Source organism: Megalobrama amblycephala, linkage group LG15 (assembly GCF_018812025.1).
Source record: "Megalobrama amblycephala isolate DHTTF-2021 linkage group LG15, ASM1881202v1, whole genome shotgun sequence".
Lineage (NCBI taxonomy): Eukaryota > Metazoa > Chordata > Actinopteri > Cypriniformes > Xenocyprididae > Megalobrama > Megalobrama amblycephala.
The window spans coordinates 31,384,880-31,400,345 of record NC_063058.1 but is presented as its reverse complement, the minus strand read 5'-3'; the positions used below and the strand labels follow the sequence as shown (position 1 = coordinate 31,400,345).

The window sequence follows — 15,466 nt, the reverse complement described above, 5'->3', positions numbered from 1 at the left end:
TTTAAACATCTGTACCATTGTTTAAGAATCCTCCACTTCCTTTCTAAACCAATGCAGGATGAGACCACCTCGACTGTAAAGCAAAATGTGATTGGTTGTAGCGAGAGTGTGCTGCAGTTGGTCAATGCAATGTGGCCATTATCTGATTGGCTTGAGTAGTCAGTGGGTGGAGTCAACCTATTTGTGGATTTGTCTGCAGTTGTGACACTAGAAATGTTTCAAAATCCACAAATGCACAGGAAGAGACCCACAAATGCGTGCAGCGATCCACAAATGCACACAAAGCAATTCACAAATATAGAAAGTGATTCACAAATGAATGCAGGCAGAATTGTGCTTGTGACATAAAAACATCTGTGAATATGTTTTTTATTAGCAAATCTCATTTTATTTATTTGTGAATTTAATTTTTAAATTCATACCTGTGTATCTCATTCAATTCATTTGTGCATACAAGTATTTTTTGTGAATCTCTTTACATTTATTTGTGGATCATAATGTATTTATTTGGAAAATTGAAACAATTCTACCCCCATACTAGTCTGGCTATCACCAGACCAAGCTCAATTTAAAATTGAACATTGGTCTGGGGAGTTTGCTATGTATTTCCTACTGCACAAGAGGCGTGATCAACGAGCATTATTCACGCAATTGGATAGTCCTTCAACCAATCAGATCAATGATCCGGTTGACGTACTTTGCAGAGCGATGCGAAAACTCCAGACAGGCTTACCGTATGTCTCAATCAGCTCCCTAGTTCAGTAGTCAGGGCACTGATCAGGGAATCAACCACATTCACTTGCATGATATACTGATTCACGACCTAGGGAACTAGGGAGCTGATTGAGACGCAGGTTTAGTTTGTATTGGTTTGTAGCATTGATCCGTGGTTTGCAGAAGCAGCAATGGCATCGAGCGATTTTTGCAGGTTGTGCAAAAAAACATGAAAGTGATCGGTATTTACACCCACTCGAGCAATTTGTTTGCTAAATAAAGAAGTCATACAGCATCGTCGAGAGTTTAAAAGGCGACTCTGATACTGTTCTGGTTCAGTGTAAATGAACGCGGAATATAGCCGCCCTAAACTACGTCATTGTCATGACAACCAAAAAGAATTCCAGTCAGCTCAGGCAGCGCGAGATTCAAGAAGCAGGGAGACGAAACATATAGAGCAAATAATAAAAATATTGTCTACCATCAAGGGGCATTGAAGTAAAAGAGTCCTGTACTCGCATCGTGAAGCAAACCACCAAAATAACAGCAGAGAATCGTTGTGTGTCATCAATCGCCGTGTGTCATCAATCGCCGTTTGTAATCTTCCTATGAAGAGACTGTCGGATCAACGCTCTGCTACATTTCTCTCACATAAGGTAAATGCTTAACACAATCGGCGTCACTGTGATTGTGCATTGTTATTTTGGAGTGACGGTCGCGAGAGACAGGTAGATCAGATAGAGTTTGAAAGCTGCTTGCCGTCGCTTCTCTATCGTCATCGTGTTATACCAGCCAATAGCGAGCAAGGTGGATAAGCCAGTCTGTGATTGGTTCCCGCAAAAGTGTAACAGCGCAGCAGAAATGAATGCACGGGTTTCCAGACTGAGTTGCCGAGCGAAATCAAATTGCCAGCAGATCAGGCTGGGTTTACCCAGACTACCCCCATACGTCACTGTTATACTTTAAGTAGGTGCACCTGTGGGAACTGTGTCAGAATGCCAAACGAAGCTGAAAACCTCTAAACATAATATAAACATTTAGGCCAGATGTCTACACAGACTTTTTCGTCATAACTATTAACAAAGTAAAAAATGGTTATATCATTGTTTGACATTACAGTGGGTGTTTATTGTTTACAGAGAGAATACTTCAACTAGTTTGCGTGGTGTACTGGCCTCATTGAGTCCATATTCAATTATCCAGCAAGTTAAACCCCATCAACCAATAACTCCCGGAACCACGAAGTGATGTTGAGATTGTTTACTGAATGAATGGTGTGAAACTGGAAATACAAATACATAAACCAATAAATTGGCATCAGATTACATGTGAACACAATTGACAAGCAAAAAGTCATCAAAAAATGTTAAACAATGTCACATGAAGACTTGCTGAAACATGCTGTTCTAATCAACATCAAACATCAATTTTCAATATACAAAATACAAGAAATAACAAACCAGAAAAACTTACAGAGAATGCCCCATCAACAACTCCAAACAAAAGATGTCCTTAGATTAAGATGTCCACAACATGTGCAACCTCTTAGTGTCTCTAACTCACAGGATGATTTAGTCTGATTATAATGACATCACTGTCCCTCATTAATGAGGTCACACTCTGCAATCTTCCAGCTATACTCCATATAGCCATAAGAGGTCACTTGACCTCAAAGAACTGGCAAGGCCAGAACACGTGGACTAGCATCTTAACATCCGATTACAATTCACTCTACTGTAATAATAACGCGGAAGAAAAAAAGTTTGTTTTACAGTTATGCAAGCGAACCGCACCCACAACTATGTTGTAAACTCCCATGTTAGCGGAGCACAAATGTGAATAGCTGATAATGCATTACACTTTGTAAACAAAAGTCATGCTCCATCCTTGATCATTACTCCAAGTAATAAGACAGACAAGCTGCATTAATCGACACATTTTAAGACAATATTAGACCCACATCTGAATAGCAGAACTACAGAAACGTGAGTTAGCCGGTTAGCAGGAGACATACAGACTAGGGTGTACGTTACACAACATAACATACAAAACTACGTACTTTGAACAATTGCTAGAAAATATAAACATCAATTATTAATCATACTTACAGGTTGAGATTCAGAGGAGCAAGCTGGTCCAAACTGGGCATTAATCCATATTTTATGACCAAGCATTTTGTGAATCCTGCGTTAAACTCCCAGAGGTTTGAGAAGCAGTCGTCAGTAAAATGACAGGAACACAACAAAAGATTGTACTGTTGTGGTATTGTTGAAAAAATACATTTTCCCTGGCATCTGCGTGGGCAATAAGTGGGCGGACAATATGCTAATGTTTCGTTGTAACGTCACAATGAAACGGCTTGGGATTTGTTTTACAAACGACTCGTTTAATTGACTCAGAGTTGACTCTTACTTTTGAGCGACATACAGAGATAGATATCAGGGCACTTTCAGATTTAAAACTTTGCAGGATGTTTTTTTTTTATTCACTTAGAGCTATGTTACACACGACATAAAAGGTAATTTTCAAAAATCCATAATAGGGGCACTTTAAACAATAAGACTTGAAAATTGCAAACAAGCAACCGAATTTAAGGAAAGAACAAAGCTACAGACATAGATTGATCTAATAACATCTGAACAGACAGAAAGATTTGTGCTTCAATCTTACTCTAAACTATATGAACACTGACAAATCTGAGAAAATTCTTGCATAAAAAATAAGACAATATTCAAATTTTATAACATCTATTCGTGGAGATGATGGCAGGGTCACTAAGGATAAATTAGAAATTGATTCAGACTTTGAACAATTCTATACAGCCCTATATTCATCCAAAATTGATTGTGCCCCAAGTTCCCTCTGATGATAACGTAGAATCTGAGAAAATAATTTTGAAGAACTGAATGTAGCTCTCTCAAACATGCAAAACTCAAAAGCTCCAGGGCCAGATGGCTTCATGAAAGATGACTTCAAAAAAAAAAAAAAAAAAAAAAATGTTTAAAGGGAAACTAATGCCTCTGTTACTTGCTGTACTCGAGGAATCATTCTCTATAGGTCACCTTTGGGCCTGCCTTCCTTCCTCGCTTCCAGGTCTCCTATTCGCACACTTACCCCTGAGTCTAGACTCAAAGTCTTTGCACCCAATGGTATGGAACTCCATCCAGATTTGGGCCCAAATTCACAAGTATTTCGGGTAGCAGAGAGTTTCAATTTGTGCCCCAGTTGCCAGAATGTCAGGTGTCAGGTTTCGCTTGTGATTTACTGATGTTACTTTCTCTCTTTTTTTATATATATACAGTATATACACAATGTAAAAGCACAATGTCTGTATGCATGCTGTGTTGTTAGTTATGTTGATATATGAATGTTTGTTGTTGATTGATGTTTAAAACGGTGCTTGAAGTGAGCGGGTACGCACCAGTACACAGTATCTGCACATCTCTGTTTTAATCAGTAGTGTACCCTCACTTTTTCTTGAATACCAGCACTTCTCACATGTTGCCGGTATTCTGAGCGCACACCGACGAATCAAACTATTAATTAATTGTTTACATCAAGCGAACTGAACGGACCAATTGTCTGCGCAATATGTCTGTGACTGAAGCCCAATAGACCCTTTTCACATTTCCGGGTTTCTCAGAAGCGGAAGTCGTCATAGTTGGGTTAACTTTTATAGCGGTGAATGAGAGACTTCATTAAATATATTTTGTGTTTCCATTTGCATAGATAGAGAGAAAAAAAAAAAAACTGCACAATTGTGTTTTTACAATTTTCAAAAAGAGGAAAAAAATAGAGATACACAATGTATAGTGTTATAAATGTACATATATAAAAAAAAAAAAAGAAAATATAAAAAAAACGTATTTTATAAAAAAAACTTTAAAATATAAAAAACAGGATTTACGATATTGATGACCGTTAATATGTGTCACAGTCTGTGAAAAGCATTGTTTAAAGGTGCTAAAGAGGATGTTTTGTTTTATACATTTTTGCAATATTACTTGAAACTGTCTTTACTGACTGATAAAAGACTATTTATTAGGTGCACTGAAAGTAATAATATTAATATACATCATCTGTGCACGAGGTAAGGACTTAAAAACATCAGCCAATCGTTTACGCGATCATCGCGTAAACGATTGGCCCTCTGGCTTGTCAATCACTGCCGTGACGTTCCTTGTGAGAGACGTGCGCGGATTGGCCCTCTGGCTTGTCAATCACTGCCGTGACGTTCCTTGTGAGAGACGAGCGCGGCTGCGCGCTCCAGTAACTTTCCACGCTCCACAGGCGCCGCATGCAATGTTTTTGTCCGGAGACAGGAGTAACAACTGCAGATTATGAGTTACCTGCGGTGAGTCCGACATAGAATCCAAAAAACACGACACAGCGAATGCTGGTGGTAAACACTCATGCTCCAATACTTGTGCACGAGTTTTGGGAGGCGTTCCTTTGAAATGAGCTGTGAAGGAGGGGGGCTGTTCTTACGCATGCGCTCATTTCAAAAACTCAGTAACAGTCTTTGGATTCTCAGTCGACGAAAAAATCCTTTCTATCACCTTTAATTTTGCAAGAGTGGTATAGGGTGCACCATAGGGACGTTCACCACCACGCTCTAAAAGTGTTAAGATTTGCACAAGCCATTCCTATGTGAAGCTGATGATAAAATGTGCAACTGCAACCCATTTGAATTCTATTGAGAATATAGTAAAACGTTGTAGAGAAAGTCAAATATGATCTAAAACCGCCACTAAAATGACTGATAAAAAGAGGGGAAAACATCATCCTGCAAGCTTTTTAAACTCATGACCACATTTACTAGAATTTATCATGTTCTATTGTATTTATTGTGGAAGATTTTGACTAGTTGTAGAATTTATAATAGACAATCTTATGGGAATAGATTTTTCAGTAAAGATTTATATTATAACTGTGGCATGCTGTAGATATTTTCTGTGTTGCTATTTTTCATAAATGCTATGGATAAAGAAAAAATAAAGAAAAAAATGGTAATGAGGAGCCATCAATGGTCTTACCTGTAATCCTTATTGTAACAAATGCTATAGTTAAAGCGGAACTCAGTAAGATTTGCGACGCTCCCCCTATAGGTTCCTTCAGTGAATCACACTGTCATAAATACTCCAAGCGCAGCTCTGGACTACAACGACTACAACGCTCACCCAGTAGTTTTGCAAATACAGTACAAGAAATCTCGATGGAGGTGGGTAATTTTCTAAATTGTCTTATAAAGTCATAAGATATACATTGTTTTTGAATTACCGTAAAGCATTTTGTCACTCTCGCGTGAACATGAACATGAGGTGAGATTGTGTCGGGTCGGCGCAGCTCAACTTGCAAGTGCTGTTTTCTGGCGTAGACGTGCCAGAGGGGGTTAGTGCACGCCTCAAACACACCGCTACAAGTCAATTAACCATCGTAAGGACTTAGAAAACTATTTATGAAGGTAAAAAAGTTACTTAGTTCTGCTTTAAACAATTACAAGAACTGTTACTTTTAAGGCTGAGTAGAAGTTAGAAAGAGCTTTAAAATATGGACCTTCTTGAATCGTTGACTAAACAATTGGTTTTCCCCATGTGTAAAATGACAGATATTAGGAAAAACCTGGCTTTCAGATTTTCTAAGAGATTTTGGAGATTGTAATATCCAGGAAATTAACAAGTTCAGTATAAGAACATTTTAAGTTAGTTTGACTTCCTATGGCACTTTGTAAACAAGTGATTGTTAACTATATAGGCTATAGGGTTGGGCCGACAAACGATGCCATCATCCATCTCTGATGGCTGACAGACATCACAATGTTGAGCTGGCATCGTGAAGGGGAAAAAAAAAACCTTGTGACACAGTGGTAAACATGCCTCTGTCACAATTTTTTTGGAGTGCGTTGCAGCCATCAAAATTAAAATTAAAATACTCTTTAACCCTCATGTTGTGTTCGAGTCGTATTTTCCCGTAACTGAAAATGCTAGATAATGTTATCGCATTGGACTAAAATTTACTGACTTTACTTACCCAGAGTCTAACAACTTACCAAATATTTTTTGATAATTTTTTGTGTGTTCTTTCCACATTGTAACATTTGTGGTGTTCCCAGTCAAAAATGACCGGCCTACAAAAAATTGCTTATAAATCTCTCATTATGCTACATTATCACTAAAAATTTGATTCAATCTTTTTGTCAACTTGTTTTCTTTCAGTTAGGACAGGTTTTATATTTCAGGTTTCATTTTTATATTACAGGTTTTATATGGAACTGATCGATCATATGATTTATTTATCTGAGTTTTTGTACCTCAGTTTTTGAGTGAAATATGTGTTATTTGTGGATAATTTTGTCAATTTTAAAAATATATTAAAAACATTTGCACTGTTTATCACACTAGTGAGCTTTAATGTTTGAGCAGAAAATCTGTTTTGAAATGTTTTTATTTTGTTTTTTATCCATTACAAAATGGCACAAAGTCACACTTGTGTTCCCCATCAAAAATGACCGGCCTACAAAAATAGCTTATAAATCACTTGTTATAACGCTATTATTTTATCACCAAATATTGGATTCAATCTTCTCGTCAACTTGTTTTCTTTAAATTAGGACAGGTTTTGTATTCATTTTTTAACTGACTGATCGTAGGTGTCACGATTCCTGTCATTTCCCAGACTCCAATTCCCATAATCCTCCCTGCCAGTCACCTGACACACATACACACACGCACTACACTTCCCAGAAGCCTGTGCCTTGGACTAATCACCTCACCAGCTGTTGCCTATCAACCAGACTATAAAAGACTCTCATTCCCCTCACATCTTTGCAAAGTCTTGTATTGCCCTGGTGTACAATTCTGAGCGTTGTTATTCTGTCTGCCTGTTACCGATCCTGCCTGTTACCCGTTTACCATTCTCTGCTGCATACCTTTGGACTGTTTGTTGTTACCTGGACTGTGATTGATATCTGCCTGCCCCGATCTACTGCCTGTACTGTGACCACGATTTTGCCTGTCCCTTGCTGTTCCTGTTTGCCCCTGTTTTGACCTGGCCTGTACGACTACGCTCTCTTTTAATAAAGCTTGCATTTGGATTCGAACCCGTTTCCCGCTTCGTTACAGTAGGCCTCATTGATCTGAGCTTATATTGCACAAAAATGACCGCCCATTGAAAATGAATGGGGGAGTCAATAATCAGAGAAACAATTAGTTTTCAGCAGTGTGTTCATCAAAAATAAAGGCCTCACACCTCTGCATGTGTGGATACATGCATACTCGTGCATCCGCGCACATACATGCATGTTCATGTACATAAACTATTTTGTGTATTATGGCCTTTCATTTGCACAGAGATTAACTTTATCCTCAAATCAGTGAGGCTCAGATCAATGAGGCCTAAGATCAATCAGTTTCAAAAATAAATACCAAACCTGTCCTAATTAAAGAAAACTATTTGACAAAAAGATTGAATCCAATATTTGCTAATAAAATAGCATAAGTGATTTACAAGTTATTTTTCAGCAGGTCCGTCATATTTGACCGGGAACACCACAAGTGTGACTTTGTGCCATTTTGTAATAAATAAAAACAAAATAAAACCATTTCAAAATAAATTTACTGTTTAAACATTAAAGAAACACTAGTGTAATAAAGAGTGCAATTTTTTTCATATTTTATGTAAAACTGACAAATTATCCACAAATACCATTTTTTTTCCACTCAAAAACTGAGGTACATAAGCTCAGATAAATAAGGACTACGTTCAGTTAGTTCCAAAAATATACAAAACCTGTCCTAATTGAAAGAAAAAAAGCTGACAAAAAGATTGAATCCAATATTTGGTAATAAGGTAGCATAACGAGAGATTTATTAGCAATTTTTTGCAGTCCAGTCATTTTTGACCGGAAACATCACAAGAGTGATAGGGTTTTCAACACAGTCCAAGGGTTAAGTTTGTCAGTGAAAACATTGAAAATCTATTCTTTGTACTTTTGTCAGTTAAATAAAAATTAAAAAGAATTAACAAACCACAGATTCTTGATGTTATTTCATTTTACAAAAAGTCCCAAATTTTCTGGAAATGAGGTTGTATTATATTCCAAAGAGATCCATTAACAGCCCCACAGTGGAAAATAAAACTATCCATACTGACTGGGCCGGATCGGCATGGAATGAAAGGTTAAGCAAAGAGAGTGGTTTGGCCAGACAGTGTAAAAGCAGCTTTTGATTCCTGAACTTGTTCTTTTAAGGCACTGCCATTGTTGTTACCCATTCATTTATCCTGCATGCACCAATCCTGATTTCTGAACATTCTGCTTGGCTTTGACCTTACCAATATTTCCAATATAACATTTGACATCTCATTAATTGAAACATAAAAGCATCCATCAATCATAAAGGAGCCATAATTACCTGTAATGTGCTGGATCCAGCCTTTCTCATGGATGTCAATATCTGTTCCACCCTCTCAGGGTCCCTCATGCTCACTGAACTTTTTGATAACTGAGGAATCTGTGAAATTGTGAATTGAAAAAATAAAGCATTATCAAGCCATCTATAAAGGTTTTTAAAAACAGGAGGCAGCTGATGAAAGTTTTGAAACAGAAGAAAAGAGTCAGGTAAGATTATAAGATTAATATTTTAATATACTGTTAATCAAAAAAAAAAAAAAAAGAAAAAAAAAAAAGAAAGAAAGACAAACAGGAAATCACTTACAGTTCCTGACTGAATAACTTAGTAGTTTTAATACACCTTTTTCCTACACCACATGACGGTTTGCATGAATTATGGGAGTAACTTCCATTAAACTGTAAACAATCAGCGAAAGGTTCGCTTTATGAAAGCTTTAACTTTATTTGTGTCCCCCAAGGGGCAATTAGTTTTACGGCAAGACTTACAGACAGACAACCAAAAAATAGAAGACAATACAAAACATTATATATTATACATATATTAAATTACATCCCCTCTCCCTCCCCCCACTGACCTTGATTAAACTGCTGACCCTACTAACCACCAAGCAATAAGCATTTTCAAAAACTGGGTACAATGAGATGACATAATCTATAATCTAAAACCCAGTAGGCTTGTTAGGAAAAAGGTGGATAAGAATCATATTTAGAATCATATTTAATTCATAGTGTAGAATATGCAGTGTTTCATTTTTACATTACTTTATTGAATGTCTGTAGTATTTCATTAGTATAAACCTACCTCAAAAACAAAGAACTGATTCATTTAATTTGTTTCTTTGATCTATTGTATTTATTCATCCTATTGCTCATAATTAGCAATAGGATGAAGACTGTTTATGTCTTCAGTAAGCTTGAGAAGTTTGTACTCACATTAGGCTACTTTTCTCAACTGTGGTAATGAAAGTAAATGAATTAAAAAAAAAAAAAAAAACATGGTGGCAACTTCTAAAAAATGTTTTTTTTTCTAAAATTTCTAAAATATATATATATATATATATATATATATATATATATATATATATATATATATATATATATATATATATATAAATAAATAAAATAATAATAATAATAACAATAATAATAATGTTTATAAACTTTAGCAGTAAATTGCAGGGCAGTTGTTATTGTACATATCTGATATAGTATTGTATTAGCAACAATTTCCTTCACTGTTGTGTTTCTTTATTTTAAAAAAAAGAGAGAGAAAAGTCATGTAAAACAAGTTCTCTCAACTTAATTCATTACTTTTATCAACTTTTTTTCATTAATTGTGAAGTATTTTTTTCCCTGAAAACAATAAATTATCACAAGACTCAAATTAAATTGCTTTAGAAATATTTATTAACATTCATTCAGTTTATACACTGACAATATTTTCCTTATGTAACTTGGAGAAATCGCTAGCAAAACAAATTGAACAAAGTTTCTAAAGTAATTTAATTTACTAAAACAAAAAGATCCATTCCATTAACACACAAACTGCCTTTTTGCAAAGTACTTTGTACTGGACTGAACATATTTTTTCCGAAACTATTAGAGAGCAGCCAGAAAAATGGAGCGCAGCTGGAAGAAAACAAAACGAAGTTTTTCACATTTCGTGGAAAAAACATTTTTACGAACAGAAAGGCCTTAAAAACTGCTATATCTACTAATTTTTCAAATCTCTTAGAAGAAAACAAACACAACCCTAGGTATTTATTTGATACAGTGGCTAAATTAGCAAGAAATAAAGCTTCAACTTTAATGACTTTATGAACTTCTTTACTTGCAAGATTGATAATATTAGAGGGAAAATTATAACCATGTCACCGTCTAACTGCAGTATCGCGTCAGTCCATTGTAGTGTCCCTGAGAAAAAATTCCATTCATTCTCTGCTAGAGAAGAGGAAGAATTGTCTACACTTGTTAAATTATCAAAATCAACAACATGTATGTTTGACCCTATACCGACTAAGCTATTGAAAGAGATGCTTCCAGAGGTCATAGACGGTCAGAAAAGTATGATTTGAACCTTGCCATAAATGCAGCACTAAGATCCAGTAACACTAATAGAGAGATACAACCCCGATCTGTAGGGCTGTAACGATATGCAATATGAAACCGAAATCGCGATACGCAGGTCCACGAACCTGTATCGCGATGTGAGAAGGCAGAATCGTGACACACCCCTTCCAACTCCCAGAGTTATCCTTCCTGTCCAGATCCAATGCTACCACATTTTTAAATTACTATAAGTATTAGGGGTGTAAAGATTTATCGTAGATGGTGTGTCTCAATCAGCTCTCTAGTTCAGTAAGTGTTTCGGGCACACATTGAATCTTGCAAGCAGGTTTAAACGTTTCTCATGTCAGTCTCTTGCATGGTCGCGTGAGAAAAGTCGTGGCTTTCTTTCACCGCAGTGCACAGCAACAGCTGTGCTCACAGAAAAGCAAAAGACGCTTGCGATGCTTTGCTTTAAGAAGTTCTGTGGGGCCGTTCACATATTGCGTCTTTTCCGCGTGCAAGTCAGTTATTTTTTTCAAATGTAGCCGCGCGGCAGACGCGCTCATAATGGGATCAACGCGGTAGCGACGCACATGCAATTCTCAACTTCTCAGAATGCCGCAAGCGCACCGCAGGTCGTGTGACAAGAATCAACCGATCAGCTATGGCCTTTCCGTAACAAAACATCAAAAGCTCAGCCGAACAGCTGATCATAGCTGTACATGGTGGTTTTTATATCTTATCTCCATCAATATATCTCGTAGTAAAACTAATGCAAGGGCTAGAAATCATTTATCCTTTGCAGAAACATCCTGATCCTCTTGGAGAGCTCAGTTCATGGTTGCATAGCAACGACCGACGCCACGGGAGCGCAAGCCTTTGGAAAGAAGGAGAAGCGGTGCGGCCGCGCCTTCCACGCGTTTTTAGACGCGATATGTGAACGGCCCCTATTCATAATTCTAAGTTCATGTTAAATTTAACATTTTTTTTCAGTGACAGACAGCCCTATTCAACTGTTAATTTGAATACAGAAGGATTTTATTAAAATTTTATATTTATTTATTTTATTGAAATGTGATCTTGTATGTACAACAAGGAAAATTATTGAAATTTGTTCATGTTTTTTTAATAAATCTTTATTTCAGTTTGAATTTGTTCAAAATATCGTGATACGTATCGTATCGTGAATTCCGTATTGAGATACGTATCGTATCGTGACCTGAGCGTATCGTTACACCCCTACCGATCTGATAAGAGCAAATCATTTGTTACTCTAATGAGAGCAGTCTCAGTACTATGGTACGGTCTAAATCTTGACTGGAAATCCTCAGATACCATTTCTTTCTAAAAAAAGGGAAATAGTTATGATGATACTACCTTTTCTAGTATTTTTGTCAGAAAAGGTAAATTCAAGATCGGCCTGTAATTGACATTCTCTAGGATCAAGTTGTGTTTTTTTAATAAGAGATTTAATAATAGCAATCTTAAAAGTTTTTGGTACGTATCCTAGTGATAAGGATAAATTAACAATGTCCAACTGCGTTCAGCACTCGGTTAGTGAGTGCGAGACATCACTGCCGTTGTCAGAGCGCGATCAGACCTCACTAAGTAAATGCTGAACGCAGTTGGACATAGTGGTGTTTTAGAGGTAAAAAATGATATAAATACTGTTCGGTTTCTCGCACAAACCGATCGTTTCATGTCTTAGGACATCAATGTGTCGTCACGAGCCGCAGGGTTTAATTTGGATTTGTCTATGCAAGTTTTTTCGACTCTTATTGATAGAGTTCCTATTCACTCCCATTATTTGACTGACAGATGGCAACGGTTCGAGTTAACAATCATCATTTGTGTTCTACTGAAGAAACAAAGTCACCTACATCTTGGATGTGCTGGGGCTAAGCAGATAAACATCAAATTTTCATTTCTGGATGAACTATACCTTTAATGTTAGAAACCTTATTGTAAAGTGCTGATGTTCTTTATAATTCTTTAGCACGTTTTATTGTACTTAAATGTTCAGATTTTTTGTTATAAGAAAAAGTCATTAAACCTGCTAAGAGGACAACTTTTTTTGTAACTTAATTCAGAAAATGTTAACGTCAAGCCACTTCGGTAAAGTTGGTTTTATATTCGCACATTCGGACATCCGTATTCAAAAGCCTTGTCAATCACATTACATTGGACATTCAGTGGACATCCACAAGTAAATATGCCATTAAAACAATACTTGCCTATTTTGATCGACTGTGAAAAATGTTGTAAGTTGACAATCGTTGGTTGTCAATATCATGTCGCTGCTTAAAATTCGCAAACATTAATTTATTGCACATTTATTGGAAAGTCTGAATTTATCAGAAGTCCAAATGTGCGAATATAAAACCAACTTTACCGAAGTCGTCAAGCCCTGCCTCCGGAAGACGCAGCCTTTGAAATGAGACACAGCTTAGTCTGTTTGCACTGCGGCCCAGTTTCATAGACAGGGCTTAGGCTAAGCCAGGATTAGGCCTTAGTTCAATTAGGGTATTGTAGCTTTTATAAACATACCCTCGAAAAAAACATTACTGGTGTGCATCTTGAGATAAAACAATGGCACTGACATATTTTAAGACATGTCAATGCAAGTTGTTTTCAGTTAAAACAGCTCAAAAATGCATTTTAGTCTAGGACTAGCTTAAGCCTTGTCTGTGAAACCGGGGGTGCATGTTTCAAACCTTTATTTTAAGCTGTAGTTTAAAAAAAAAATGATTACATTTATGCAAAGTTGATAAACTTCATTGTTTTATATTTGTGCTCTCCATTTGAAAACATTAGATTTTGTTCATTTATTTTGCCTATTATTTATATTATTTTTGCTGCTGCTATGAAAATAAGACAACATGCTATGTTTTTCTATTGTTGCGGAGATTAAATTTAACAAACACAGAAGTAAAACTGCATTAATATCGGTTCTGCAAATTGGTTACCAGACATTTAAAGTTACAAATCCGTCGGATTTGTTACAAAAACGGTCAGAAGCGTCTTTCAGGCTGACCCTGAGCCATCAGGCAGTCCTTATTGGCCAGCACTGGTCAAGACCAGCATATTCTGGGAGAGACTAGGGATTAAAGAACTGTTTTACTACCAAAGGCATCTGCGTGCACAAATGAGAGTAATTATGGGATGCAGAGAGGAAGACTTCATAGGGTATATAAAGTATGGGGTAAAAATAGGAGGCCACAAGATCATTTATTTACCTATCCAATCATTTGTAGAAGTTTTTGTTCTATGGTGTATTATTTTACTGAATAAATGCTTTGTATTCTAGATTTAACCCTCCTCGCTATCTGCTGGAGAGAAACTTTACCAGTTAAAAAATTTTTCAAGCGAATTTCCATGCCTGCGTTTCCTAAAATCATCAAACCACTCTCAACAATGTTTATTGCGATGCTGTTGGGAAACACAACCCAAGAAAACGGTCTATACATTAAATTTATACGCTACAGATTATTATAATAAATCATTGTTAAATGACAATTTCTTTCGATCGAATCTTTTGTCTTGCGCTGACTGATGTGCAACGGATTCATTGTTGATTTGTTCAGTAAATTAATGTTTAATTAGTTTAATATGTTAAAGTTACAGAGCTTTCAACTTTAATTGTTTTACGACAAAACATGCTGCGATTTTTGTCAAGGTGGTTCATAAATGCCACAGCAGCAGAAGAATCAATTAAACACTTTAGGTGGTCTCATACTAGTAGTATTTTTTTGATGTTCTCTTAAAGAAGGCATTCGAAAACACAGGCAAACAGAAGTCAACAATGCAATGAGTATTATGAATTCCATAACCAATTTATCATCCGTAAACAGTCAAATACTCGTGACTGAGACAAAATTGTCAGTAATGCTGTAATAACTTACCATGTCGAGACTCGAAGTGATTTTGGTTATAATATTAATTAAATAAGACTCGAAGTGACCTAAGTTATTAACTGAATTACGTTAAATAGAGAACGTAAAATTGGATCAATGCGTGTGTGTGTGTGTGTGTGTGTGCGCGCGCGCGCGCGCGCTAATTCTTCTTCTTGTGTCTATTGACGGTTTGCAAAATAGCATATGGGTGCATTACCGCCACCGACTGAACTGGAGTGGAGCCTCAATGCGTAGGGGAAAAAATATTATTCTTGGATAATTTCCTGTTTCTCTCAACGTTTAAGCTATTCTAATATTTTGATCTCTGTGCTTCTTGCTTAGTTTTTACTAAAATCATAATATTCTTTATACCTTCTTGACTTCCTGTATTTTTGTTTAA

At 36.4% G+C, this 15,466-nt stretch overlaps 1 protein-coding gene across 1 annotated transcript in view; it reads right to left on the bottom strand.

Annotated features, from left to right (window-relative positions):
• LOC125247191 (cytosolic 5'-nucleotidase 3-like) overlaps window positions 1-15,258 on the bottom strand; it is a 60,101-nt gene extending 44,843 nt beyond the window's left edge. Inside the window, exons 1-2 of the mRNA XM_048158410.1 lie at window positions 15,076-15,258; window positions 9,126-9,224 (exon numbers count right to left, since the gene is read on the bottom strand). Coding sequence (XP_048014367.1) covers window positions 9,126-9,224; window positions 15,076-15,078 — 102 coding nt within the window. The 5' untranslated portion in view covers window positions 15,079-15,258. The remainder of the gene's footprint in view (window positions 1-9,125; window positions 9,225-15,075) is intronic.
• Between the last annotated feature and the right edge of the window lie 208 nt (window positions 15,259-15,466).